A 26,812-nucleotide genomic window follows, 5' to 3' on the forward strand; every position below is an offset into this window, starting at 1 on the left:
GCAATTCCCACAAGTTTATTATATGAATAAAATACACAAGTCATTTTAAAGGAAAATATAAGTTGTGACTATTATTTCCAGAAAACTATCTTTCAATAAATTAGACATTTTAGTTTTATTTATCTTACAAATACATGTAAATAAACCCAAAATGCCCAAATATTGTAATAGTTAGAACTATAATAAATTCAAGTAAATACTGTAAGCCCATAAAGACTGTTTTAAAACACATGTATATATGAGAAAAAAAATTAAAACACATGTATATATTATAAAGGATTTTTAAAGACATAGGGAAATGCTTGATATGGGATGCAAATATATCATGAGACATGAAATTGCAGATACACAGTAATCTTTTTCTTTTTGGCCACACCCAAGGAGCGTGGGCTCTTCAGTTCCTCAACCAGGATCGAATCTGCATCCCCTGCATTGGAAACATGGAGTCTTAACCACTGGACCATTCAGTCTTAACCAATGGAAGTCCCAATAGTAAGATTTTTAACTATGTAAAGAAAAAAATTTCCATAAAATGATCAGAAATACTCTAAAATGTTAACGGGGCAGGTTGTCTGAAGGGTGGGATATTTATTACATTTTGTTTACTCACAAAGTTTATTTCTAATTACTAAAGAAAAATTAGAAGGTTTAAAAGAAGTTTTGTGGAAAGTAATAACTAAAGATTATCTGTCAAAGCTGAGAAATGCATGGATTTTTCACATCTTCGTTCAGAGAAACTACTAAAATGATAATCAAAGAATTGGGACTTCCCTGGTAGTATAATCTAGAAGTTAAGACTTTTAAGTTTCCACTGTAAGGGGTATGGGTTCAATCCCTGGTCAAGGAACTAAGTATGATTCCATACGCCTTGCGGTGCAGCCAAAACACATACAAAAGACAAAATACCATAAGGTCAAACATAGTGTGAGAGAGTAACACCAGAATTTAACAGGATTTTGCAATGACAAAAGGCAAATGGATGGATAATAGCTCATTCAGGAAAACAAAGAAAGCTATGACTCCAAGTGTGTATAGAAGCAGATACTGATAAGAAAGAAAAAATTAGGCTAACTGACTCTAATCAATACAAAACCTAGTGGGATCCAGACCAGGGGCAAAAGGTACTGTGGCGAATTGGGCTAAAGCGTAAAGCTGAATAAAAATAAATTACTGCCTGACAATACAAATATGAAATAATCAAAGTCTCAGAGGCTTCAAGCAACTACCCTTTCCCCATCACTAGAGAAGAAAGCCTGAACAGCAACAATCTGAAGAAAGTGAACAAAACAAGCTTGGGATGTGGAGCACCAGATATGAAAATACCAATGAGATTGCAAGAGTAAGAAGGGAAGAAAGTAAAGGTATAAGAAATGCTTCAAAAAAAAAAAAAAAGAAAGAAATGCTTCAAGTCAATCCTGTACCTGCAATCTCATACAGGCAGTCAATCATAAACTCACTAGGCATAAAACTCGAAGTTTTCTAGAGAAACCAACCCACCTCAAAGAACACTCCACGGAATTTAAAACCTCTGGCTGCCAGTCAGATTACCCTACAGGGATGCCCAACATTTTACAAAGTCAGCTTATGTATACAAAACACTTTTAATCCCTAACTCTTAATTATGGACAATCAAAGCTCCCCAGACATCCAAGTAAAGTCTTAAAAGTAAAAAGAGAAACAGAAGAGATAAATTCAGGAATTCAAAGATCTTAAAAAAGACTCTGCAGCACATATACATCAACAGCAGTTTTAAAAAAGGATGTTTCAAATTGAAAACATACACACGTGTGTCCACACAAAAACTTGTACACGAATGTTCACAGCATCATTATTCACAACAACCCAGTGTCCATCAATTGATAAACAGATAAACAAAATGCAGCATAGTGACTAAATGGAGTATTGAAGTGAACTGAAGTGAAGCCGCTCAGTTGTGTCGACTCTTTGCGACCCCATGAACTGTAGCCTACCAGGATCCTCAGTCCATGGGATTTTCCAGGCAAGAATACTGGAGTGGGTTGCCATTATTAGTTGGCCATAAAAAAGGAACAAAGTTTCACTAATAAGCTACACCATAGGTGAATCTTAAGAACTTCAGGCTAAGTCAAAGACAAAACAAAAAAGCCACATATTCTAAAATTCCATTTACATAAAATGCACAGAACAAGCAAATCCACAGAGACAGGTTTAATAGTGGTTGCTAGATGCCGAGGGGAGGAGAAAATGGGAAGCAATGTTAATGGGTACAGTGTTTCTATATGGGGTGATAAAAATGTTCAGGAATTAAGACAGTGGTGATATTTGCAAAACTCTCTGAATATACTAAAGGCCACTGAACTGTGCATTATAAAAGGGTGAATTTTATGGTGTGTGGATTATATCTCAATAAAGATGTTTTTAAAAATGTCCTTCGAGGACTTCCCTGGTGGGTCAGTGGTTAAGAATCTGCCTGCCAATGCGGGTGGACACAGGTTCAATCCCTAATAAGGGAAGTAAGACCCCACATGCGATAGGGCAGTTAAGTCCACGCACACGGTTGCTGAGCCTGCACTAGAGCCGCAAGTCGCGACTACTGATCCCACGTGCTCGTCAGCGGGAGAAACCACTGCAACGAGGAGCCCGCACACCACGCAGAGCAGTTCCCTACTCACCACAACTAGAGAAAGCCCACGCAAAACAATCACGACTCAGTGCAGCCAAAAATAAATAATAATAAAATTAAAAATACATCTGTAATAGAAATAAATAAAATGTCCTTCCAATGTTCTACCTTGGGGGAAAATAGGCATTATCTTTAAAAGTGAAGATAAGCATGCCCAATGACAGAAATTCCACTTCTAAGAGAATACATGACAGAAGTTTTTTTTTTTTTAACCAGGGGAAAGCGCGAACGCAGTCCCCCACTACCACAAATTATGCAGTTGAGTTTCCCACATTTGGGGAAATCGCAGGGGTCAACACATCCAGAGTGCAATGGATAAGCCTCGCCCTGGGAAAACCACCTTCATGATCATGGTATCTCCCCTGCCAGGTAAGTATACATGACAGAATTTATTTCATGTTCACTTAGTACATGTGCTGCCGAAGCGAGCACTTCCATGTTCGTTTAGAAAGATGTATTACCAGTAATAACATAGCAAAACATAATATCAAAAGGTGAAAATGATCCATATGACCATCAGTAAAAAATTTGACAATTTACACCATATCTCTATAATGCAATGGCATACAGCAGTGAAAAGTAAACAAACTAGAGCTACATATATGCTGGGTGAAGAAAGCAAATTGTGGAAGAATACAGATTTTAAACTTATAAATGATAAGCTTTTATAAATATAAATATGTAATTAGAGTAAAAAATATGGTCAGGAATGATAAACACCCAGTTTAGGATAATGGATTCCCTCTGCTTATTACCTCCGTGGAAGACAGAAATGAAAATTAGGACCTTCATGTTTTGTTTCTTTGGGATGAAAATCTAAAGCTAGTATCACAAAATACTAAGATCTGACAAAGCTAGGTTTTATGTTTATTTTCTAAATCCTTTTTTTCTGAACACTTTTTAATGCAAGGATATCATGATTTATAAAACAGAAATGGCAATAATGTACATTACTTATAAAATGAAGAAGGAAAAAAATTTTAAATAACTTCTCTAAGACACAGTAGAGACTATGGAAGAAGTGAGTACGGATACCGTTCTTTTTCATTAAAAAAGTCAGTATTCTTTCACTTAAAATGTGCATGTAGCATCAGGATGAATTTTTAAGACTAAGACAAAAAAGAAAATCAATGACCAGGTCAAAAAAACTGACTATATATGCTCAGAATAAAAACTTTAAAGGGAGTCAATCAATCACCATTAGATGTTAAAATCACTGTTTCAAAGGCTTCTAAAGAAAAGGACTTACACAGTCTCAAAAAATTAACCTAGAAGTTACTCATTAATGACAAAGGGAGAAAAGATACCCTAAAATGGAGAGATCAGACCACCTTAACCAAATAACTTAATACCACCAAATATGGAACCAAGAGACATGGTGTTTCTTGCTATGCTGCCCCTGTGAACAGTTATCACACATGGCCCATTCTTATAAAAAATGCTTACTCTAAATCTAACTATGGGTAAACAATCAAGTCAAATTGGGTGAGACATTCTGCAAAAGACCGAGACACTTCAAAACATCAATATCACGAAAGACAAAAACAAGTAAACAAAAAGAGGCAGGGAACTGTTCTATAATAAAGAAGCCATCTAAAGAACCATGACAATTAAATGCAATGTACATACATCCCTGACTGGATTATAGACCAAAAACAAAAAACACCTATTATAGAAACTGCTGGTAAAATAAATATGAGCTATTTTAATTAACAATACTGAATCAACCTTAAATTTCCTAAGTGTAAAAAATGTAGGAGAGTACCTTGGTCACAGGAGACATAAGAAGTATTCAGAGGTGAAATGTAATGCCACAACTTACTCCTAAACTATTCAGAAAAAAACTAAGCGGTGTGTGTGCAGAGAAAGAGAGAGAGAAAACAAATGTGGCAAAGTGTGTTGCAAAGGTGTTCACTATTTATTCAACTTTTCTGCAGGATTGAAACTTTTCAAAACATAAGAGCCAGTAATTTAGTCTTCTCTGATTTTTCTTAAGTCTGAAATTAATAACAAAAAAAATTTTTTAATGAAAAACAGTTTAACTTACAGCAAGGAGCTGTCTTATAAGCATGTCTGAGGCTTTCTCAGAAATGTTGCCAACAAAAACTGTAGTGGTGGGACCACAGTTTTCATCATTCTCTTTAGCCTTCAAGCCTGGATGATCCTTTCTTGCTCCCAAATGCTTTCCAACCATGGACACGGTGGGTACTAAGACCTAAAGTGAAGACAGACAATAAAATTTGAACTTGCAATTAAATTTGCTGTCACGCTTAATGTAACATTAGGGTAAAACATCAATTTTAGTTTTTTTTTTTGGGCCACACCAAATACCACGCGGGAACTTAGTTCCCACACCCGGATGGAGCCTGTGCCCCCTGCAGTGGAAGCTCAGAGCCTTAACCACTGGACCACCAGGGAAGTCCCCAAACACCTATTTTAAAGTAGCAAACATAAAGGACAGGTTCTATATATTTAATAATACTATAGGTTCTATATATTTAATATAAAGTTCTCAAAGCACATTTTTCATTAATACAACTTATTTATGACAAGTGTCACTATTAGATTTTGCTATTGTTGTTTAGTCACTAAGTTGTATCCAACTCTTTTGCAACTGTAGCCCGCCAGGCTCCTCTGTCCATGGGATTTCCCAGCAACCATACTGGAGTGGGTTACCATTTCCTTCTCCAGGAGATATTCCTGGATCAGGGATCGAACCCGCATCTCCTGCATTGGCAGGCGGATTCCTTACCACTAAGCCACCAGGGAAACCCACTATTGGATTACCTTTCTTTTAAACACAGCTTGGAAGACCAAATAAAAAAACTTGGATAGAAATTTTATGTTTAAGACATCAAACATCATTTAAAGTTTTCAAATATACCCACACATTTCTTCACCTACTATACTCTGTACTAGTATAAAAGGAAACTTCAATTATCCCTGCTAATGTTCCTGCAGAATTTCAAATATTCCCATAGCACTCTCCCCACACTTTAGGTTTACCTTTTCTCAGTTAACCTGTGTTTCTATCTTATTTTTTCTTTCATAAAGTTCAACTTCCCAGAGGGAATAGTCTTACTCGTCTTTATATTTGGAACTGAATCTAGCAAAACATATACAATAGGCACTGAAGTGGTGAATTGGGGGAGCTACCTTTTCCTCGGCTGAGATGCAGGAGGACAAGAGTACTCGTCATGCAGGGGTTTCCCAGTGCATGCCTCCCAATGAATGTCCAATGCAAGAAAAGCTGGACGGCCCCCTTGGTCTGCCTCACAGCAAGTTCCTATTTCATTACCCTTTTAATATAAATAACACTTCCCTCCCTCTTCAAAACCCACAGGTTAAAAAAACAAAAATAGCTAAAAGTAATGAGACCTGATCTCCCTCACAGAGGAATTACAATTTAAATCCTATATTCTACTAATTAACTCAAAGGAAAATTCTGGTTAAATAAACATTAAGAGGGTTATCATTTAATCACATGTTACAGTATACTAGCATTCTTAACTAAAGATGCCTAGAGTGTAGAGAAGCTTTTATGAATGTGGAGAATTAAAGTTCAAGACGTAAGACTGAATAATAAAACTTCAGCAGAGAAAAGGTTTCAGTAAAACTTAAGAAAGTTTGATGGTATCATACTAAAGGACAGAGAAAAAAAATAGTTTTGAAGAAGCTAAAAATCAGGTATGTCAGAGCAAAGAGTAAAAATATATTCAACTTTCATTTCAAATTTTAAATTTCTACTAGATCATTTCTGCATTTTTTTTTTCTTTTAAGAAATCAGATATATCAGATCACATCTCCTACTTTCAAGAACCAAGACATGAGGGAGTAGTGGAAGAGTCAATGTCTAAATCTGAAGTAACAGTATATGAAGAGTCTAGAGAATAAGAGAAAAATCACAAAAACAAAATAATTTATTTAGGGAGCATTATTTTAGGAGCAACTGTACTTGAGAGAAAATAATATTATTTAAATTAGTATGATATATATGAATGCTCTTTCTTCCTATTATTCTTTTAAACATTTAAAATAATTTATCTGAGTTTATCAAGTTGTTTAGATTCAATTAAAAGCAGTAGTACTTGTAATTCCTCCTTAAAAGTTATACTTACAGTTGGAGCAGGAGCCATAATGCTCATCGGTACAGGAATCATTGGGGTCCCTAAAAAAGAAGCAAAATGTGTCTTAAGAATATAATTATATATACAAGAATATATTCTATATCAAGTACATGCCATAAAAATAAGTACCTTCAAAGTGCTTTTAAGGGGAAATATAAGACTAATGAAAAATGAGATATTAATGAGATATTTTTCAAAACCAAATATAGTTTACAGATTGGTCTATCTAAATAAACTTAAAAACAGAAACACTCATAAAGCAAAAAGACTACCACAACCTGTTACTGCCTTAATGAGTACAAAATTCTGGACAGTTATCAATTCATTTAGTATGTGTTTTTTAAAAATTAAAAGGAATTTAAAATTTCTTCTATAAAACCAATACACTGGTAAGGAAACAAACAGTTTTTCATCATCACCTTTCCTGATTCTGAACAAGTAATTAAGCTTTATTCTCAATGCCTTAAAATTTCTTCACAAACTGGAAGTAATATAGTCTTTCCTATAACTCTGTAACACAGGACTTTGTTAAGTATGTTACTAGGAAAGACCATCAGAAAATAGATATTATGAGACTAAAAAAATAAAGAACCCCTCAAAAATTGATGCCCAAATGAAAGTGGCTCAGGACACTATCCTTCTCAAGAAATTAATGTTTGATGGTTGGTAACTATTCAGATTTCTGTTAACATTATTTTCTTAATCCTTCTTTTCAGGACAAACTCCTTTATTACAGAGCAGTTAAGTTACTGACTGTAATTCAGTAATTGTTACATGGAATAATACACTGATAGTACTCAAGCTCTGCCACTACATCCCTGGCGGCAAGGGGCTAACAAATACATACCCATGATTATCTCAAAGAACAGCTTAAAACAGCCAGTTACAAGCATAAATGTCTTAAAAACTTTTACAAGTACAGCATTCTACTCCACGATGTATAAGCATAAGTAGTTGTTTTTTTAAATTATGATTTACCCTCAAATTCCTTAAGTTTTAAATGATACTCCAGAAAAATTCCATATTTATCTTGTGGCTTTTCACATCTACTCCAACACATCTGTGTACTTGACCTAAAGGTAGGAGGCCCCTAAAGCTAAGCCTCTGTAATGTACATGTTATGAATTAACAACCCATCAAATTAGCCAACTGCAAGGTACTTTTGATTCTGCAACAGTCAAGCTCATTAGTAAACACTGTAATTTCAAACAGATAATCCAATGGTTAAAGCCAGGTAACTGATGTAAAGCTTTCCTAAAAAGACACACTTCTAGTTGGTTTACAAGATCATTTGTTGATTTCAGCCTGAATTACATGGATTCTATGTTAAATGAAAATACTTCCCAACATGCAAAGTAAGGAGAACTCTTAGATACCATCTTTCATAAGGGAAACTGAATCTGTACAAAATGTTTTCAATCCCATTAAAAAAAAAATCTGAACCACCACTCATAAACCAGAGGAAAAGTTTAAGTCAAGCAATGCTAATTATAAATCTCAAGAGTTCTCAAATGTGGGTTCTCTTAACTGTGCTTAAATGGATACTTAGCAATCACCTGTGAACCTGTTAAAAAGACATTCCTAGGCCCTAATTTCTAAGGATTTGATTCAGTAGGATGGGGCTGGACTTAAACTTTTTTTACTTTATAAAACACTGAATAGAGGAAGCTTTTAAATAGAACTTTGGAAACCTCTCCAAGATATAGTCAAATACATATATATATATAAGTTAAGGCAGAATAGTATATATACAATGTTACTACATTATCTGTGTTAAAGGAATTACACAAAAACAAATGGAATAGAAACATATATATTTAGCAACTTTACCAACTGAGTCACCAGGGAAGCCCCGGAAAATAGCATGGAGGTTCCTAAAAAACTAAAAGTAGAGCTACCATATGATTCTACAACCCCACTTCTGGGCATACACACAGAGAAAACTCTAATTCAAAATATACATGCACCCCAATGTCACAACACTATATACAATAGCCAAGACACGAAAGCAACCTAAATGTCCATCGACAGATGAATGAAAATATGGTATATAATGATGTTTACAATGGAATATTACTTAATCATAAAAAGAAATAATGCCATTTGCAGCAACATGGATGGACCCAGAGATTATCATATTAAGTGAAGTAAATCAGAGAAAGACAAACAAGTGATACCACTTACATGTGTAATCTAAAAAAATGATACAAATGAACTTATTTACCAAACAGACTCACAGACAGAAAACAAACATGGTTACCAAAAGGGCAAGCAGGGAGGAATAAATTAAGAGTTTGAGATCAGCAAATATAAACTACTATACATAAAACAGATAAACAACAAGGATTTACTGTATAGCACAGGAAACTATATTCAATATCTTAAGTATAATGAAAAAGAATCTTAAAAAAAGTATGTGTGTGCATATGTGTGTGTATATATATATATATAAAAAACTGAAACACACACACCAAAAAATCCAAGAAAATGAATCACTTTCCTGTATACCAGAAACTAATACAACACTGTCATCAACTACAAAAACAACAGTACCCACAAACTTACCTGGAGGCACGGGTGGTGGAAAGCCAGGAAACTGTGGGGGTGGGATCCCTGGTGGGAGTGCTGGGATTCCCATTGGAGGGCGATTCAAATGAGGGGGAAAAGACATTCTTACTGCAGCAGTCTAAAGAAAGAAATCATGGCAAATCACGTTATTTGAAAAATTTACAATTTGATATGCCTGGTTTCTTGGCCTTCATTTTTAGAGTATCTGCAAAATTCTGAAGTTTCTTACCCAAAGGAGTTGGCAAAGACCCTCTTTTCTCTGTCTGTCCATTGAGAATTTTTTAAACTTAGATCTTTTCTAAAATAAGTTCCCAAAATGTACACGATCTAAGTTCAGGATAGACTCCTACAATCATATGGGAATACATATAAAGGAAGAAAAAAATTTTGAGGTTCAGTTAATATCCAAAAATTAAGTACCAAACATCAATGAATCTTTTTAAACCAAACTCAGAATTCAGGAAAATATCTAACAGCTTTTAAGTGTTCTGAAGCGTTCAATTTTTATGCATCCTGAAAACTAAATTAACAAAGTCACACAGTGTTTGTTGATTCAGTGTTAGCCAGTTCTTGAAGGACAAATCAATGTCTCAGTGACACTCTACAAACCTGGGAAGGTAGGGGGGAACCTACAGGTATCAGGTCCCACTGTAATCATTCAAATATAAAGAAAATATCCAATTTATGACAATGGGAAAAAAGTGATAATTTTTCTTAAACGTTAAAGCAAACCTCTTAACCATTCCTGAATGATATTTAATGAATGGATGAAATTCAAGAATCAGATGCTGGTATTTGATTTTTAAAAATACAAAAACACACTGAACTGTTTCATTTTGTTTATGACACTATCACTCAAAAGAAACTTTTGTCTTTTTCCTAATGAATAGAAATACTTAAGACTTTCCCTATCCTCAAATTTTATATTGTCAATATTTTTGTCAACGTACTCAAGTCTCCAAAACTACTGAGAAAAGTTTAGAAAAATGTTAGAATGTCCTAGTAAGATTCCATGCACCAAAATAAGTGGGTTGATCTGATATTAATGATGCAGCTAAAAGTAGTTAACTTGATTAACAGGAGATTTTCTGTTGTATCCTTGGAAAAACTCCCCTACCTATTCTCTATAACAAATGATCCAGAGTTGTCTAAAGCTTTAGAAAATGTTTTTCTCTACTATTTTCTTTTCTGGGTTTTATATATTGTTTTACTCATCCTACAGAAGAGAGAGGATAAAAAGTGCTTGTCTTCCACTTCCTTGCCCCTAATCCCAAGTTTGGTATAAATCACTGGATTCTTCTAAAATACCTTTCTCTACACAAACTAATATATAATCATTTATGTTTTTGTGCAGGCAATATAATCATAGTATATTATGTACATTTCTCCTTCATTAACATCTCTTCATGTCATAAACTTCTACTCCATTCTTTATAAAGCAATAAATTATCACTATATAGATAGAACTATCTACCAACATGGATGGTTATCTCCGTAATTTACCTCTTACAAATAATATTAAATGTTCTTGGACATAATGGACATATAACTCTAAGCACCTGTGCCAAGTAATTCTATAATACAGATAAGTACTGCTATATATATGTACACTTTACCTCCAAACCTACTGTACAAATATTCCCACCAAGAGTATTTAGGTATGCCCCTTCCTTATATCCTCACCATCATTCCAATCTGATAAGTAAAAAAAATACTCTCTTGTTTCTACTTGAATTTCCCTAATCATTAATGAGATTGAGTATCTTTTTATTCCTTTATCAGACATTTCTTTAAAAAGTATGCCCTTTACCCTCATAGCTATTCTTCCTCAGAGTGTTTTCCCTTAAGAAGTTAGGATATTGAAATATTCTATAAAATCTAAACTTCAATTTCAAAAACACAGCACACTTAAAATATTCAGAAAGCTTTACAGGTAAAACAAATACCTAGAATAATGCCATATATCAGCAAGTAAGCTACTGGAAATGCCTTAAAATAGTAGGTATAAATGCAACTAATTTAAGACTGTAAATGTGTTGAATCTTTAAATAATTTTTAAAAAATACTTTCTTGCCCAAAACAAAAACAAATATTCTATATGGAAGGGGACAGGAGTGTGTATCCTTTTAAAACATCGAGGGCTACTGTCCTACTTACAGAAGCTCTTGTATTATCATTATAATACTCTATCTCAGCACTTTCTTAGAAGAACAGTTGGTATTAATACCTGTTGAATAAATAATCAATGAATGAATCAGTAAACAAATAAACACTACGAAACTCTTTAAATAAATTTATTAAGAAGTTACCATGTGTGGGTACAATTCGAGCAGTGACAAGCACCCAGCCTCACAATGGTTACAAAGATTGAACCATGAATTCATCTTTAGAATCACTTTTCCCCCCAAGTATTAAATGCAAATACTACTTAAAAAAAAAAAAAAAAAAAAAACCCTCTATGTTCTTGGTGTTTAAACTACTTTTTCAGTTTTCAAATGTCTTTTCATTCTAGAATTAACCAGTTTATGTTTTAGTTTATGCAATATACCCATTTCATTCACTCCAATTTTTCTACAGAATATTTCCCTTTTATTTGGAACTGTTAAAAACTTGCTTATTCAGAGGCTGAACTTCAAAGATGAAGGCAATCTTAATAAGATAATGGCCCCTCCTACAGAAATTCAGAAAACAAACATTTCTGGTGATCTCTGATAATTAATGTTGACTTTAAACATCCTAAAAGGAGAGTATCAACCACATATTTCAACATAGAGCTTGGTATGTTTTGATGTATGTGAAATGACTGAGAACAAACTTTAGAATAAGCAAAGTCTATCATTTTTACCTGTAGGTGATAAACTGTAATCCTCTTACAATACTTTATAAAGATAGTCAAAGCTGGTATGTACTTTGTTGAATGAAATAGGGAAGAGAGCTTAGGAATGCTTTATTTTAAACAAGGTGGTCAGCTTCACCAAGAAGGCAACATTTAAAAAGACTTGCAAGAGAATGAGGCAGGAAGCCCTATACTGGGGGCAATAGCCTCTCAAGCAAAGGAAACTGCAAATACAAAGAAACTGAGGTGTGTTTGCTCGAGGAATAAGGCCAACAGCTGAAGCACAGGACTGGCGCAAACTGGAGATGGGAAGGGGGTTCAAAAAATGTAATGCTTTGTAAACTGCTGTAAAAATACTGGTTTTTACTCCGAAAGGTTTTTGACTTGACTTATATTTTAACAGTGTCACTGGCCCCTATGTTAAGACTGGAGGAGAATAAGGATAGAAAAATAAGAGATTATTGAAATAACCTAGACAAGAGAGGTGGCCTAGAACAGGTGGTGGTAGTGAAGTGGTGACAAGTTACTAGTTTCTAGATATACTCTGAATGTAGTCAATTGCCGAAGGATTGTGTGTGGGGTTTAACAGAGATGAGGAGCTTATTTTATCAGCACTGAAATGACTTAAATTATTTAAGAATACTTGAAATTTAAAGCATTTAAAGAATACTTGAAAAGTAGTGCTTCACTTTTGGAAGGTTCAAAACATTTTCATCCACCAAGGATGAAACTTTATGGCCCCAAATAACACAAACAAGCACCTACGTTGGAAGTGTTTCCTATCTCTATTGTGGCAGTGGTCAGACAGTTTTATGTATTCATCAAAATTGACTGAAATTAAAATGGATGCATTTTAATGTATGTAAATTTTATCTCAATAAATTTGGTCCTCCCCCAAAACAAAATAAAGAAGCTTTATCTATGCATTCTGCTTCTCTTTTTCACCTTTAAACCACTTTTTCTGCACTCTTAAGAATACCATTACTGCTTATATGCATTCATCCATTACAGATTTATCCTGACAGAAAGTATTTCACCTGGGATATAGACTTACAGGCTAACCTCGTCAGGAACAAATTTCTAAAATGGTAAGAAGCAAATGAACCAACAGTTCCTCCTCAGCAAACACTCATATACAACTTATTCATTTATTCCATAAAACATCTAGCTCCAATTATGTGGCAGATTCTTTTCTAACATTATTTTTACTAGTTCTGAAAGAGAAAATTTTATGTATACCTGCAACCAATCGAGTGGCTCAACATTAAATATAAATGATTATTAGTGTAGCAGGCAGTTTCCCGCTGCGCTTATAGCCTGCAAGGTACAATGGACTGACGTAACTGTCCCAGACTAAGCAAGGCAAGCCTAACTCATCAGAGATGAGTGGTAGTCTAGAGCTATGGTGGGAGGAGGAAGTGACTTGTAAACAAAAAAGAGAGAGCCTTTGGGATAATGGTTGCACATCTCTGCACAAATACTAAAAATCACTGAATCGTACATTACAATGAGTGTGTTTTACATGTCAATTATACCTTAATAAGCTGTTTAAAAAAAAAAAAAAAGCAATATCAATTCCGGACTCCTTCAGGCAAAACCAAATTAAGACCTGTAGACTACACTGTATCAATATTAATTTCCTGATTTTGTTGTTAGTTTAGAGAATGTTAACTGTTTTTAGGAAATACACACTTAAGTATTAGGGGTTAAGAGGGACACCACATCTGCAACTCACTAGCAAAGATTTCAGAAGAAAACTATGAAGACAAAAAGGACAGGAAGATAAAGCAAACAGGTAAAATGTTAACATTTGGGGAATCTGGGTGAAAGATACTTGAGAAACCTTTGTACCATTCTTACAACACTTTTTAAAGTTTGAAATTATGTCAAAATAAAAAGTTAAAAAGCAAAAAAAAAAGTTAAAAAGCGATAGCAGTAATTCTCAGTGAAAATATGTTCTTTTTATTTTCTCGAGTTTCAAAATTTTAAAAAAGTTAGGAAAAATTATATTAAAAAAACTGAGGAATCAATCAAAATCCTCTTATGAATCTCAGTACCAGCATCAGAAAGAACTATCAAGAAATTAAAAAGATAAACAGCATGCTTTTATACGATATTGAGTCAATGATTACTTTCGCTTCTACAGTATAAAACAGTCAATGTAAATTTTCTCTAAATTATGTGTAAATGAAGTAACTATATGAAATACAACTAACTTGGAGGTAGCCAAAAAGCAAATAATTCATCTTCTGGGGTTACCAACGTCATGAAAATATCAACTAATTTTAATCTACTTTTGTTTACAAAAGCTTTCAACACAGATCATCTCATTTAGCCTCCCAAATTACCTAATGTAAATATACTCTTCTCCTTTTACTGATAAAGAAGCTAACTAATCCAAAAGAATACAATTTGTGGGTAAGGACTCCAAGGTCCCCACTATCCTGAAATTACCAATCCAAAGGCTGTCTTCGCTTATCACAATGCCTCTTTCTAGTAATAACGTACCAATGATTAACTCTGACTTTATACAACTCTATCCAGGGTACACTGGAAGAAATGTTAAGTCAGGGATAGGCTCCTGTACTTCAGTGAAAATTCTTAAACAACAAACACTATCAGGTAATACGCACTAAACACTTACTATGTTACCTGGTTATTGCACTAAGGATTTTACATACGTTTTTCTCAATTAATTCCCAATTCCAATAACCTATGAGGTGGATATCATCAATAATCTTCACTTTACAGGTGAAGAAAACCAAGGCTTCAAGAAAAGTTAAAGAGGTAAAACACCATAGTTTCTCCACTTGAATCGTGAGGAACTATTACTGACCAACTCTTTGCATTTCCACCCTCTGAACGTTTTGGAGATAACCTTTTAGAAAGCAAAGCTCTCAAAACAATATAAAAATTGCTTATACACTACCGCCAAATACCCAATTCACAGTACTTCAAAACTAGAGCAGTCTGGTGCAAGAGAAGCCCAATTTCCTCCCTCCTCCTGGTCTGCTCCACTCTGCCCAGTTATCAAAATGGCTTTTCCCTGGCAATATAAAAAACCATATTACGTAACTTCAAAATAATCTTCATACTCCTAGAACTTGTTCTAAAAACATGTTGTAAAAGCAGTAATGAAGACTACAGAAGGATGAAAACGAAGTAACATATTCTAACGTGGAGCTTGGACCTCTCCTAGAATCAATGGACACAGTTTACTGTAACCTCCAGGGGAGCAAAGGGGCAGGGCCACAACACTCATCACAATCTTAAGACAGCAAACCAACTAGGAGGGTGCTAGAAAAGTTGGGCAGCAGCTAAATTTAAGTGGCGGCGGGTGGGGACAGGGGGAGAGGGCAGTTCACTCGGTGGCGGGCTTTAGATGACCAGAAAGGAAGGGAAAGAAATCAGACGGTGGCCAGCCCCCCTACCCCACCTCCGATAAAAAGGGTGGGTGCTGGCCGGCTTCTAGGCATAGTCTGGAGCAATTGAACGCTAGGCCCGGAATATCTACCGGAGAGCTTCCGCAGGCTCAGGCTTGAAAGGGATCTCAGAAAAGGACTCCCCAGGGGGGCGACCGCTCGTTTTCTGGCAAACGCGGAGCCCAGAATGGGCCGAGGCCACTCTGTGGCGACCCGTGGAAAGGAAAGAAAAAGTGGGCGACAATGCAAGGAGGAAGGCTCTGCCGGTAGGTGCGGGTTTCACCGGCTGCCGCTAGGCCCACAGATTTTCGAGGCCTTAGAGAAGTGGAGAAACCCAAGCCTCGTGCCCGTCCCCTCCCCCACCCCAACTCCCCGCCCCCGTCCCCTTATTCCCATCCCACCCCGGCCCTCTCGCAGCCTCCCAGGCTTTCCCTCCGCCCCCAACCGAAGTACCCTGTCTCCGGGTTTCCACACGCATTCTGAGGCGTGAACTCACCCGCCGCTCAGGAAACGGCACTGTCTTCGCAGTCTTCCGGGCTCCAGGTTACGAGTGGGCTCCACCGGTTCGAGGTTTCTGCGCGCCGCTATCCGGGAGACTGGTCCCAAAGCGCCTACTCGCACAGGCCGCAAAACACCGCCGCGCTGCGCGGGGAGCTTCTGGAGGTCTTCCTAGTGCCCGGCGTGCATTGCGGCCAGGGGCGTGGGGAGGAGGATCATAGAGAAGAGCGCGTATAGATAGTCTTCACTCTTGGCTCTGAATCACCACGCAGCGGCGAATCACCATAGAGATGGATCGCCTAATGAGGGCTAGAAAGTCTTGAGCCGTCATTTACGACCCACCCTGCCATTTTTGATTGGAGCTGATTCAATCTTATGATTACGCGACGCCATCTTGAGGTCAAGGTTCCGACTGGACTCGGTGTGAGGACTGTAAAGAGGGCTTCCCGCTTTCGGTAGTTTGTGTTTTGGGGGTTAGAACCTTGCTTTGTGGCTTATTGAAGTTCGATGGGCTGATAACTGGGCCTCACCCAGCTCCTCAGTAGAAACCCTAAGTGCTAATCCTAGAAAACTACTGTTGATACCAAGAGATAAGTGGCTAAGGCTGTGGTTTTGAAAAAGTGCGCACATTCACAAACAGGAAAGCTTACACGCGCTGGTAGGGCAAAGAGGCGGCTAAAACATGTTTGAAATGCCTAGAAACGCCCTGTAATAGTATTTAACCCATAGAACTTCAGTTATTAGATTAAAATTAATCACGAATGATTAGGTTATTCAATTTATGGATTGTATGGTCAGTATCTATTTACAGGCCTGTGTTTCCCAACTGCTTGCATCTTAGAAGAGTTATCATTTATTTAGTATAAAGTTACTGTCTCTGAGTGCTTGGTGCTGGGAGTATGGTAAATAGAAATGAAACTATTTTCCTTGTTCAGGAGAGCTGCAAACAACGCAGAATAGAGGATAAACTGCACTGACCACTGCCTATAAAATTGAACGTATCTATATACTCCCTATCCGGTTTTCCTATTTATTTTTACTGTATAAAACTTTTTCCTTCTTTATGGTTTGTCTGCCCATACCCCACTAGATGTAAACTTAAGGAGTGCGAGTATTGTCTGTTTTGTTCATCCAAGTGCCTAGGATGATGTTTCATACATAGCAAAGGCTCAATAAATATATGTTGAATGAAAGGAATGGTTACATGTGGATACCAACAGTGCATAAAACGCAGTAGGAAACTAATGAAGAATGCTATACCAGTACCACCATTTGTAAAATTTACATCTGTATTTCTGCTTGCAAAGTTTGTTACCATTCAGAAAGTCTAATAAAACCTACTCTCCCAGAGCTATTGCATGGATTAAATAGCTAATACATATGAAAATACTTTGTTCAGTAAACTGCTAATCAAATGCTAGTTGCATTTTCAAATAAAAAGTTTGTGCTTTTTTTTTTTTTCAACAACCACAAGCATAAACAGAAATCCTCTCAGGTTATCCCTATATATAATTAGAAACAATGTACACAAATTCATGTATTACTTGTATGATAAAATAAAACCTTGGAGAAGTCTCAAGCAACAATTTGCTTTCCTATAGTAAACGTGTTGTTTATGTTGACCTGGCCTCTTTTCCCCAGCCTTTGGTAAAGGCACTCCAAATTTTTTAAAAGAAACCATCCTTCCACTACTCCAGATCTTTGTGGTTTGGATAGAAAGTCCCAACCCTAGCAAAAACCCTTAGGACATAGGGAGGGACTCATGACCCAATCAGAGCTGGTAACATAGCCCTTACATTGTATCAGGCACTATTTTAGGCATCCTACAAATATCACCAAATTTAAATCTCACAGCAACCCAGGTAGTAGAAACTATTGTGATTGTTGTTCAGTTGTTAAGTTGTGTCTGACTCTTTGGGACCCCCATGAACTACAGCATGCCAGGCTTCCCTGTCCTTCAAACTCATCCATTGAGTCAAGGATGCCATCCAGCCATCTCATCCTCTGTCATCCCCTTCTCCTCTTGTCCTCAATCTTTCCCAGCATGAGGGTCTTTTACAGTGAGTTGGCTCTTTGCATCAGGTGGCCAAAGAATTAGAGCTTCAGCATCATTCCTTCCAATGAATATTCAGGGTTGATTTCCTTTAGCATTGACTGGTTTGATCCGCTTTCTGTCCAAGGGACCCACAAGAGTCTTCTCCAACACCACAGTTCAAAACCGTCAGTTCTTCGGTGCTCAGCCTTCTTTATGGTCCAATTCTCACATCCATACATGACTACTGGAAAAACCATAGCTTTGATTAGATGGACCTTTGTTGGCAAAGTAATGTCTCTGCTTTTTAATATGCTGTCTAGGTTTGTCATGGCTTTTCTTTCAAGGATCAGAAGTCTTAATTTCGTGGCTGCAGTCATTGTTGTCACCGTTTCCACTTTTTCTTATCTATTTGCCGTGAATTGATGGGACCAGAACTATTGTGATACAGATGAAAAAAAGTTAAGGCTTGAAGAAGTTAAATAAGATTATAGGAATAGTGGATAATTGATGAAGCCAACCTAGTTACTGAGTCCATGCTTTCAACCTTTACACTATGTGCTTCATCCTATCAAGAAAAATGCTTAAAGGGGGAGGGCAGGAGAACTCCTCCTTTTTTCACTTAACTCTGGGAGGATTTAAACTTAGAGCTAGTGGAGAGAAAATGAAACCAACACAGAAGAAAGCAGGGCTAAGCTGACTATATCATTTGAAATCATGGATTCAGCCATTCTTTAGGCCAGCTATGCTTCTAGGGCTTCCTTGGTGGCACAGTGGATAAGAATACATCTGCCAATGCAGGGGACACAGGTTTGAGCCCTAGATGGGGAAGATCCCCTGAAGAAGGAAATGGCAACACATCCCAGTATTCTTGCCCAGAAAATCCCATGGACAGAAGAGCCTGATGGTCTATAGTCCATGAGGTTGCAAAAAAGCCAGGTACGACTTGGCGTCTAAACAGCAACACAACAGCATGCTTCTAGGCTTCTTGGTTTGTAAGCCAGTCAATTCCTTTTCCTAAATCAGTTTGAATTGAATGTCCCATCCTTTCAACAGAAACAACCCTAAATAATGCACTCATATATCACTTGTAGGGCTTCCCAGGTGGCATAGTGGGTAAAGAATCTGCAATGCAGGAGACACAGATTCAATTCCTAGATTGGGAAGATCGCCTGGAGGAGGGCCTTGCAACCCACTCCAGTATTCTTGCCTGAAAAATTCCATGGACAGCGGAGCTTGGCAGGCTACACTCCATGGGGTTGCAAAGAGTCAGACATGACTGAGCATGCACGCATGCACGCAGTTTCATTATGTACATTCTGGCCCTATTCCTATTACCATATTTGAGCCAAATGGTCAGCAAAATATCAGGTGACCTATGAAAAGAACATACTTTAGCTGAACCAAGCAGATCATCTCAAGAATTTAAACTCAAGATCAATGAATTGATAGCAAAAGAAAAATGCAGTGATAGGTGAGAGAGTAGGTGAATTATGTCAAAAACAGAAAGTCACTAGAATAGGTACACTTGTGCCTTGGATTGAGAGGAGGAAATTATTGGAACTCATATCAAGGCATCTGAGTTGTCATCAGAGCTGCTGGAGCTAAGGTGGTGTCCTGATGAAGTCCTGTCTCCCAAAGGCTTCCTGTATGATTGTCATCTGTTTCTCACATAGTTTCCATGTTAGACACTGAGTTCCTTCAAGGAAGGGGCCATGTATTTATTCACCTTTAAAAGGCTAAGCTATATATGTCAATATTTAAAAATCACAGCATGTCTTTTTTTTTTTTTTAGCATGTCTTTAAAAATAGGAAAATAGTTTTAAACAGCCAGGTATCAAGCAGTTTGTCTCTACATCTCTGCCTGGAGCTTCAATTTAGGCTACTTTGTCATCCAGATTTAGATTTTATGTGAATTCAAACTGCTGTCAAGGGACTTTGCTGGTGGTCCAGTGGCTAAGACTCCCTGCTCCCAAAGCGTGGGGCCTGGGTTCGATCCCTGATCAGGCAACTAGATCCCACATGCCACAACTAAAGATCAAAGATACTGCATGTCACAACTAAGACCTGGCACAGCCAAATAAATAAAATTAAAAAAAAAAAAAAAAAAGCAAACTGCTGTCAATTGGCGTTACTAAAATATTTATGTAATTATAGAAGATAGGCATATTGTATTAGGTCATCTAAAATTAATTATTAAAAAAGTAATAGCACTGGGTAAAAGAAGAAATAGGTATAAAAAAGGGCAGCTTTCCATATGAAATAGTAATCTGGTGGCTCAGTTGGCAAAAAAAATCTGCCTGTAAGGCTTGGAGACCCGGGTTCAATCCCTGGATTGGGAAGATCCCCTGGAGAAAGGACTGGCAACCCACTCCAGTATTCTTGCCTGGAGAATCCCATGGATAGAGGAGCCTGGCGGGCTACAATCCATGGGCTCGCAGAGTCAGACACGACTGAGTAACTAACACACACCATATGAAATGATGAATTAGACTATTCTTTGGGCTATAAAGAAGAGATAGTCATGGGACTTCCCTGGTGGCCCAGTGGTTAAGAATCTGCCTTGCAATGCCAAAGACATGGGTTCTGTCCCTGTTCGGGGAAATAAGATCTCACATACTGCAGACAAGTAAGGCCGTGTATTGGAACTGCTGAGTGCGTGCACCAGAACTAGAGAGTCCCTGTGCATCAGTGAAAAATCCCACATGACTCAAACAAGACCCAATGCAGCCAAATAATTTTTTTTTAAAAGGAACTTTGAAAAATGGAGGATCTGTTAAGGTGTAATGATAGAAATATGCAAAGTATTAGTACCAGCACTTAGGCTAGCCTGAGAACCTGGTGAAGTCAGGGAAGTTTTCCAGGAGGAAGTATTATCCTGAGCTATGTTTAACTAGGACTACAGAAGGAAGACAATTGATGAATAAGACATAAAAATTGCTTCCTTTTATTAGTAATCATAGAAAAGCTATTACCATAGTGAGGTATCATTTTAAAGTCATTTCATTTGTAAAAAATAAGGAGTTTAATAATACAAGAATGTAGAATAACAGGAACACTTAGGGATTGCTGGTGAAAGTCTACATTGGCACGACTATTTTGGCATAACTTAGAAAAATAAAGCTTGTGCTTTGCCTAAGAATCAGCAGTTCAACTTCTAATTTCATAAAGAAACTTGTGTACATACAGCAGTACACATGTTCAAAAATGTCCATGACACCATTGTTCATAAAGGAAAAAACAATGGCAAGTGTTCAAATGGTTGACAGGAGAATAAATATACATATTTTTAAAATTTACATAATGAGCATTGTATAAAGATAGAATGAATAAACTACAGTTACATACATGAAGTGTTGAGTCGAAGAAGTCATAAAGCTGTATGTTGTACGATACCATTAATATAAAGATTAAAAAATTATATAAGTAAGCAACTATTGTTTAAGAAACACATATATGTGGTAAACTATACTTTAAGAAAATTAATTAAAAATTCATGGTCAGGGCTTCCCTGGTGGCTCAGTGATAAAGAATCTGTCCGCCAATGCTGGAGAAACAGGTTCTATCCCTGATCTGGAGAGATTCCACGTGCGTCAGAACAACGAAGCGCTTGCGCCACGACTGTTAAACTTGTATTAAACCTGTGCTCATGAGCCTGGAACCACAACTACTGAGACTGTGCTGCAAATGCTGAAGACCACATGCCCTAGAGTCCGTGCTCCACAAGAGAAGTCACCCCAATGAGAAGCCCACACAGTGCGACTGCAGAGTAGCCCCTATTCCACACAACCGGAGAAAAGCCCACACAGCAATGAAAACTCAGCAAAACCAAAAACAAATAAATTAAATTATTAAAAAGAATAATTCAGAGTAGTGGTTATCTCTTGGAATTGCTATTTCTCCTTTGGAGAAAACAAAGGTGAAGATTGGGAAGGAACATATAAGTATCCTCAATGGTTTTGATAGTGTTCTAGTACGTAAATTCATTGCTGGGTTTATTTTTTTAATTTTTTTTCATTGCTGGGTTTAATGATTTTAATTTTATTATTATGCTTTACAGTTTACATATGTACTACCTATGTTTTCAACAGAGCAAATTACATATATTTTAGCTTAGAAATAAATTACACAACCACATCTACATATACAACACTTATAGAAATGGTTCGTTTTATTTTGCTTTTAAAAATTTTATGTAAATAGAATCATACAGGTTTTCAACTTTTATTCATTAATAGGGTTTTTTCATATTAAATTAGTATATAGAAATCTGCCTTATTTTTAAAACTGCTACATTGTATTCCATAATATGGTTGTGTCATAGTGTCTGAACTAGAAAGTTTTCAAAAACGAGACACAAACAGCTCAGAGTGACTTAACCAGTAAGGAAATGTATTGGCCCATTCAGCAGAGAGACTAAATAGGCTGCCTTTCGGGACTCAGTGATCCAGAACTTTAATAATCTTGTCAAGAATGAGGTTCTTCTGTCTTTATTTTTTCTTACCTCCCTGCTCTACCATCTACAACGTGGGCCTTGTTCGAAGGCTAACTTCCCTCGTGGTCATAGTGCGGCTACTTTCAGCCTATCAGTTGAGTTCAGTTCAGTTCAGTCGCTCAGTCGTGTCCAACTCTTTGCAACCCCAAGGACTGCAGCATGTCAGGCGTCCCTGTCTGTTGCCAACCCCCAGAGTTTGCTCAAACTCATGTCCATCAAGTCAGTGATGCCATGCAACCATCTCACCCTCTGTCGTCCCCTTCTTCTCCCGCCTTCATCTTTCCCGGCATCAGGGTCCTTTCCAGTGAGTCAATTCTTCACATCAGGTAGCCAAAGTATTGGAGTTTAAGCTTCAGCATCAGTCATTCCAATGAATATTCAGGACTGATTTCCTTTAGGATTGACTGGTTGGATCTCCTTGTAGTCCAAGGGACTCTCAAGAGTCTTCTTCAACATCACAGTTCAAAAGCATCTTCTTTAGTTGTCTTTTAATTTCATGGCTGCAGTCACCATCTGCAGTGATTTTGGAGCCCCCCAAAATAGAGTCTCTCACTGTTTCCACTGTTTCCCCATCTATTTCCCATGAAGTATTGGGACCGGATGTTATGATCTTAGTTTTTTGAATATTGAATTTTAGGCCAATTTTTTCACTCTCCTCTTTCACTTTCATCAAGAGGCTCTTCAGTTCCTCTTCACTTTCTGTCAAAAGTGGTGTCATCTGCGTATCTGAATTTTTGTTATTTCTCCCGGCAATCTTGTTTCCAGCTTGTGCTTCATCCAGCCCAGCATTTCACATGATATACTCTGCATAGAAGTTAAATAAGCAGGGTGACAACATACAGCCTTTCATACTCCTTTCCCGATTTGGAACCAGTTTGTTTTTCCATGTCAGGTTCTAACTGTTGCTTCTTGACCTGCATACAGATTTCTCAGGAGGCAGGTCAGGTGGTCTGCTATTTCCATCTCTTGAAGAATTTTCCACATGATGTTTAATTAAAGAGAAAGTATAAGAGGATTTCAGAAGTTCTTTTTTAAAAAAATTTTATTGAAGTCTAGTTGATTTACAATGTTGTGTTCATTTCTGCTGTATAGCAAAGTGGTTCAGTTATATACATTTTTTTCATATTCCTTTCCATATGGTCTATCACAGGATATTGCACATAATTCCTTGGGATATACAATAGGATCTTGTCATTTATCTATCTTATGTATAATAGTTTGCATCTGCTAATCCCAAACTACGAATCCTTCCCTCCTGCCTCACCCTCCCTTGGGCAACCACAGTCTATTCTCTATGTCTGTTAATCTGTTTCTCTTTCATAGATATTTTCATTAGTGTTGTATTTTACATTCTATATATAAGTGATGTCATATGGTATTTGTTGTCCTGTTTCTCATTTACTTAGTATGGTAATCTCTAGATCCTTGCAAGTTCCTGCAAATGACATTATTTCATTCTTTTTTTATGGAAGAGTAATATTTCGATTAAAAGACGCTTGCTGCTTTGAAGAAAAGCTATGACCAACCCAGATAGCATAATAAAAAGCAGAGACATTACTTTTGAATCTTATGGCAACTCTAGTTTTTTAAAGGAAATTCCATACTGTTTACCATAGAGGCGGCACCAATTTATATTTCCACCAACAGGGTAGGAGAATTCCCTTTTCTCCACACCCTCTCCAGCTTTTATTGTTTGTAGACTTTTTGATGATGGTCATTAGGACTGTTTTGAGGTGATACTACATTGTAGTTTTGATTTGCTTTTCTTTAATACTGATGCTAGCATCTTTTCATGTACATATTGGCCATCTATATGTCTTCTTTAGAGAAATACTTGGGTCTTCTGCCCATTTTTCAATTGAGTTATTTGGTTTTTTGTTATTGGATTGTATGAACGGTTCGAATATTTTGAAAATTAAGCCCTTGTTGTCCATTTTGTTTGCAAATATTTTTTCCCAGTTCATAGGTTGTCTTTTCATTTTGTTTATGGTCGGAAGTTCTTCCAGAAGCTCAAGGAAGAACTTTCTGAAAGCCCTAGGAACATGAATTGATCACATCCTAAATTGTTTCTTGTTCTTACCTGAAATAAAATAATTGGTAAAATACTCTTAGAAAATCAAGCCTATCCCTTGAGGTAAGAGAGAGTTCAGCTTTCTCTAAAAATCTAAAGTCTGTGGGGGGTAAACATGGTTATTTGAGCAAAATTAGAATTATGTTAGAAAAGAGAAAGAGGGAAACAGAATCTGAGAAGGCAACCATAGTCCATTATACAATTTATTTAATAATTTTCAAATTTATGAACATTGTTTCCAGTTTGTATGCATTTAAACAATTATGCAGTTATCATCTTTATACAAGTTTTCTTCAAAATATATGTTCATAATTCTCAAGGACTGATAGCTAGGAGCGGAAAGGAATAGTGGAAAGAGTATGCTGATTTCTAAATTTGAATAGATACTACCAAATAGTTCTTCAAAGGAGCTATACCAACTACATTACTAAAAATAGTTTAAACTCTAACACACATATATACATTGTTGTTATTGTTTAGTTCCTAAGTCCTGTCTGATTCTTTTGCAACAGCATGAACTGTGTAGCCCACCTGGCTCCTCTGTCCATGTAGACTGCCTTTCCTTCTCCACGGACTTTTCCCGACCCAGGGATCAAACCTAAGTCTCCTGCATTGAAAGTGAAAATCGCTCAGTTGTGTCCAACTCTTTTCAACCCCATGGACTGTAGCCCACAGACTCTTCTGTTCATGGAATTCTCCAGACAAGAATACTCGAGTGGGTTGCCATTTCCTTCTCCAGGGTAACTTCCTGACCCAGGGATCGAACCCAGGTCTCTTGCATTGGCAGGCAAATTCTTTACCACTGAGCCACCAGGGAAGCACATATATACATACATACATCAGTTCAGTTCAGTTCAGTGGCTCAGTCGTGTTCAACTCTGCGACCCCATGAACCGCAGCACACCAGGCCCCCGTCCATCACCAGCTCCCGGAACTACCCAAACTCATGTCCATTGAGTCGGTGATGCCATCCAACCATCTCATCCTTTGTCATCCCCTTCTCCTCCTGCCCTCAAACTTTTCCAGCATCAGGGTCTTTTCCAATGAGTCAGCTCTTTGCATCAGGTGGCCAAAGTATTGGAGTTTCAGCTTCAACATCAGTCCTTCCAATGAATACCCAGGACTGATCTCCTTTAGGATGGGCTGGTTGGATCTCCTTGCTATCCAAGGGACTCTCAAGAGTCTTCTCCAACACCACAGTTCAAAAGCATCAATTCTAAAAAAAAAAAAACAAAAACAAAAGCATCAATTCTTCAGCGCTGCTGCTGCTGCTAAGTCACTTCAGTCGTGTCTGACTCTGTGCGACCCCATTCCTGGGATTCTCCAGGCAAGAACACTGGAGTGGGTTGCCATTTCCTTCTCCAATGCAGAAAAGTGAAAAGTGAATATGAAGTCGCTCAGTCATCTGACTCTTCCCTACCCCATGGACTGCAGCTTACCAGGCTCCTCCATCCATGGGATTTTCCAGGCAAGAGTCCTGGAGTGGGGTGCCATTGCCTTCTCCGTCTTTGGTGCTAAGCTTTCTTTATAGTCCAACTCTCACATCCATACATGACTATTGGAAAAAACATAGCCTTGACTAGACAGATCTTTGTTGGCCAAGTAATGTCTCTGCCTTTTAATATGCTATCTGGGTTGGTCATAACTTTCCTTCCAAGGAGTAAACATCTTTTAATTTCATGGCTTCAGTCACCATCTGCAGTGATTTTGGAGCCCCCGAAAATAAATCAGCCACTGTTTCCACTATTTCCCCATCTATTTGCCATGAAGTGATGGGACTGGATGCCATGATCTTTCTGAATGTTGAGCTTTAGGCCAACTTTTCACTCTCCTCTTTCACTTTCATCAAGAGGCTCTTGAGTTCTTCTTCACTTTCTGCCATAAGGGTGGTGTCATCTGCATATCTGAGGTTACTGATATGTCTCCCGGCAATCTTGATTTCAGCTTGTGCTTCTTCCAGCCCAGCGTTTCTCATGATGTACTCTGCGTATAAGTTAAATAGGCAGGGTGACAATATACAGCCTTTACGTACTCCTTTTCCTATTTGGAACCAGTCTGTCGTTCCATGTCCAGTTCTAACTGTTGCTTCCTGACCTGCATA

The 26,812-nt window shown here is 37.3% G+C and overlaps 1 protein-coding gene and 1 non-coding gene across 2 annotated transcripts in view; both read right to left on the bottom strand.

Annotated features, from left to right (window-relative positions):
• Positions 1-16,296, bottom strand: part of RBM25 (RNA binding motif protein 25) — a 47,507-nt gene extending 31,211 nt beyond the window's left edge. Inside the window, exons 1-4 of the mRNA XM_061156741.1 lie at positions 16,112-16,296; positions 9,355-9,475; positions 6,781-6,830; positions 4,710-4,877 (exon numbers count right to left, since the gene is read on the bottom strand). Of these exons, the coding sequence (XP_061012724.1) occupies positions 4,710-4,877; positions 6,781-6,830; positions 9,355-9,460 (324 nt within the window). The 5' untranslated portion in view covers positions 9,461-9,475; positions 16,112-16,296. The remainder of the gene's footprint in view (positions 1-4,709; positions 4,878-6,780; positions 6,831-9,354; positions 9,476-16,111) is intronic.
• Positions 2,876-3,039, bottom strand: LOC133067584 (U1 spliceosomal RNA). The gene has a single exon (XR_009695357.1). It is a non-coding gene; the product is annotated as a U1 spliceosomal RNA (small nuclear RNA).
• Positions 16,297-26,812: the final 10,516 nt, after the last annotated feature.

Source organism: Dama dama, chromosome 12, assembly GCF_033118175.1.
Source record: "Dama dama isolate Ldn47 chromosome 12, ASM3311817v1, whole genome shotgun sequence".
Taxonomy (NCBI): Eukaryota; Metazoa; Chordata; class Mammalia; order Artiodactyla; family Cervidae; genus Dama; species Dama dama.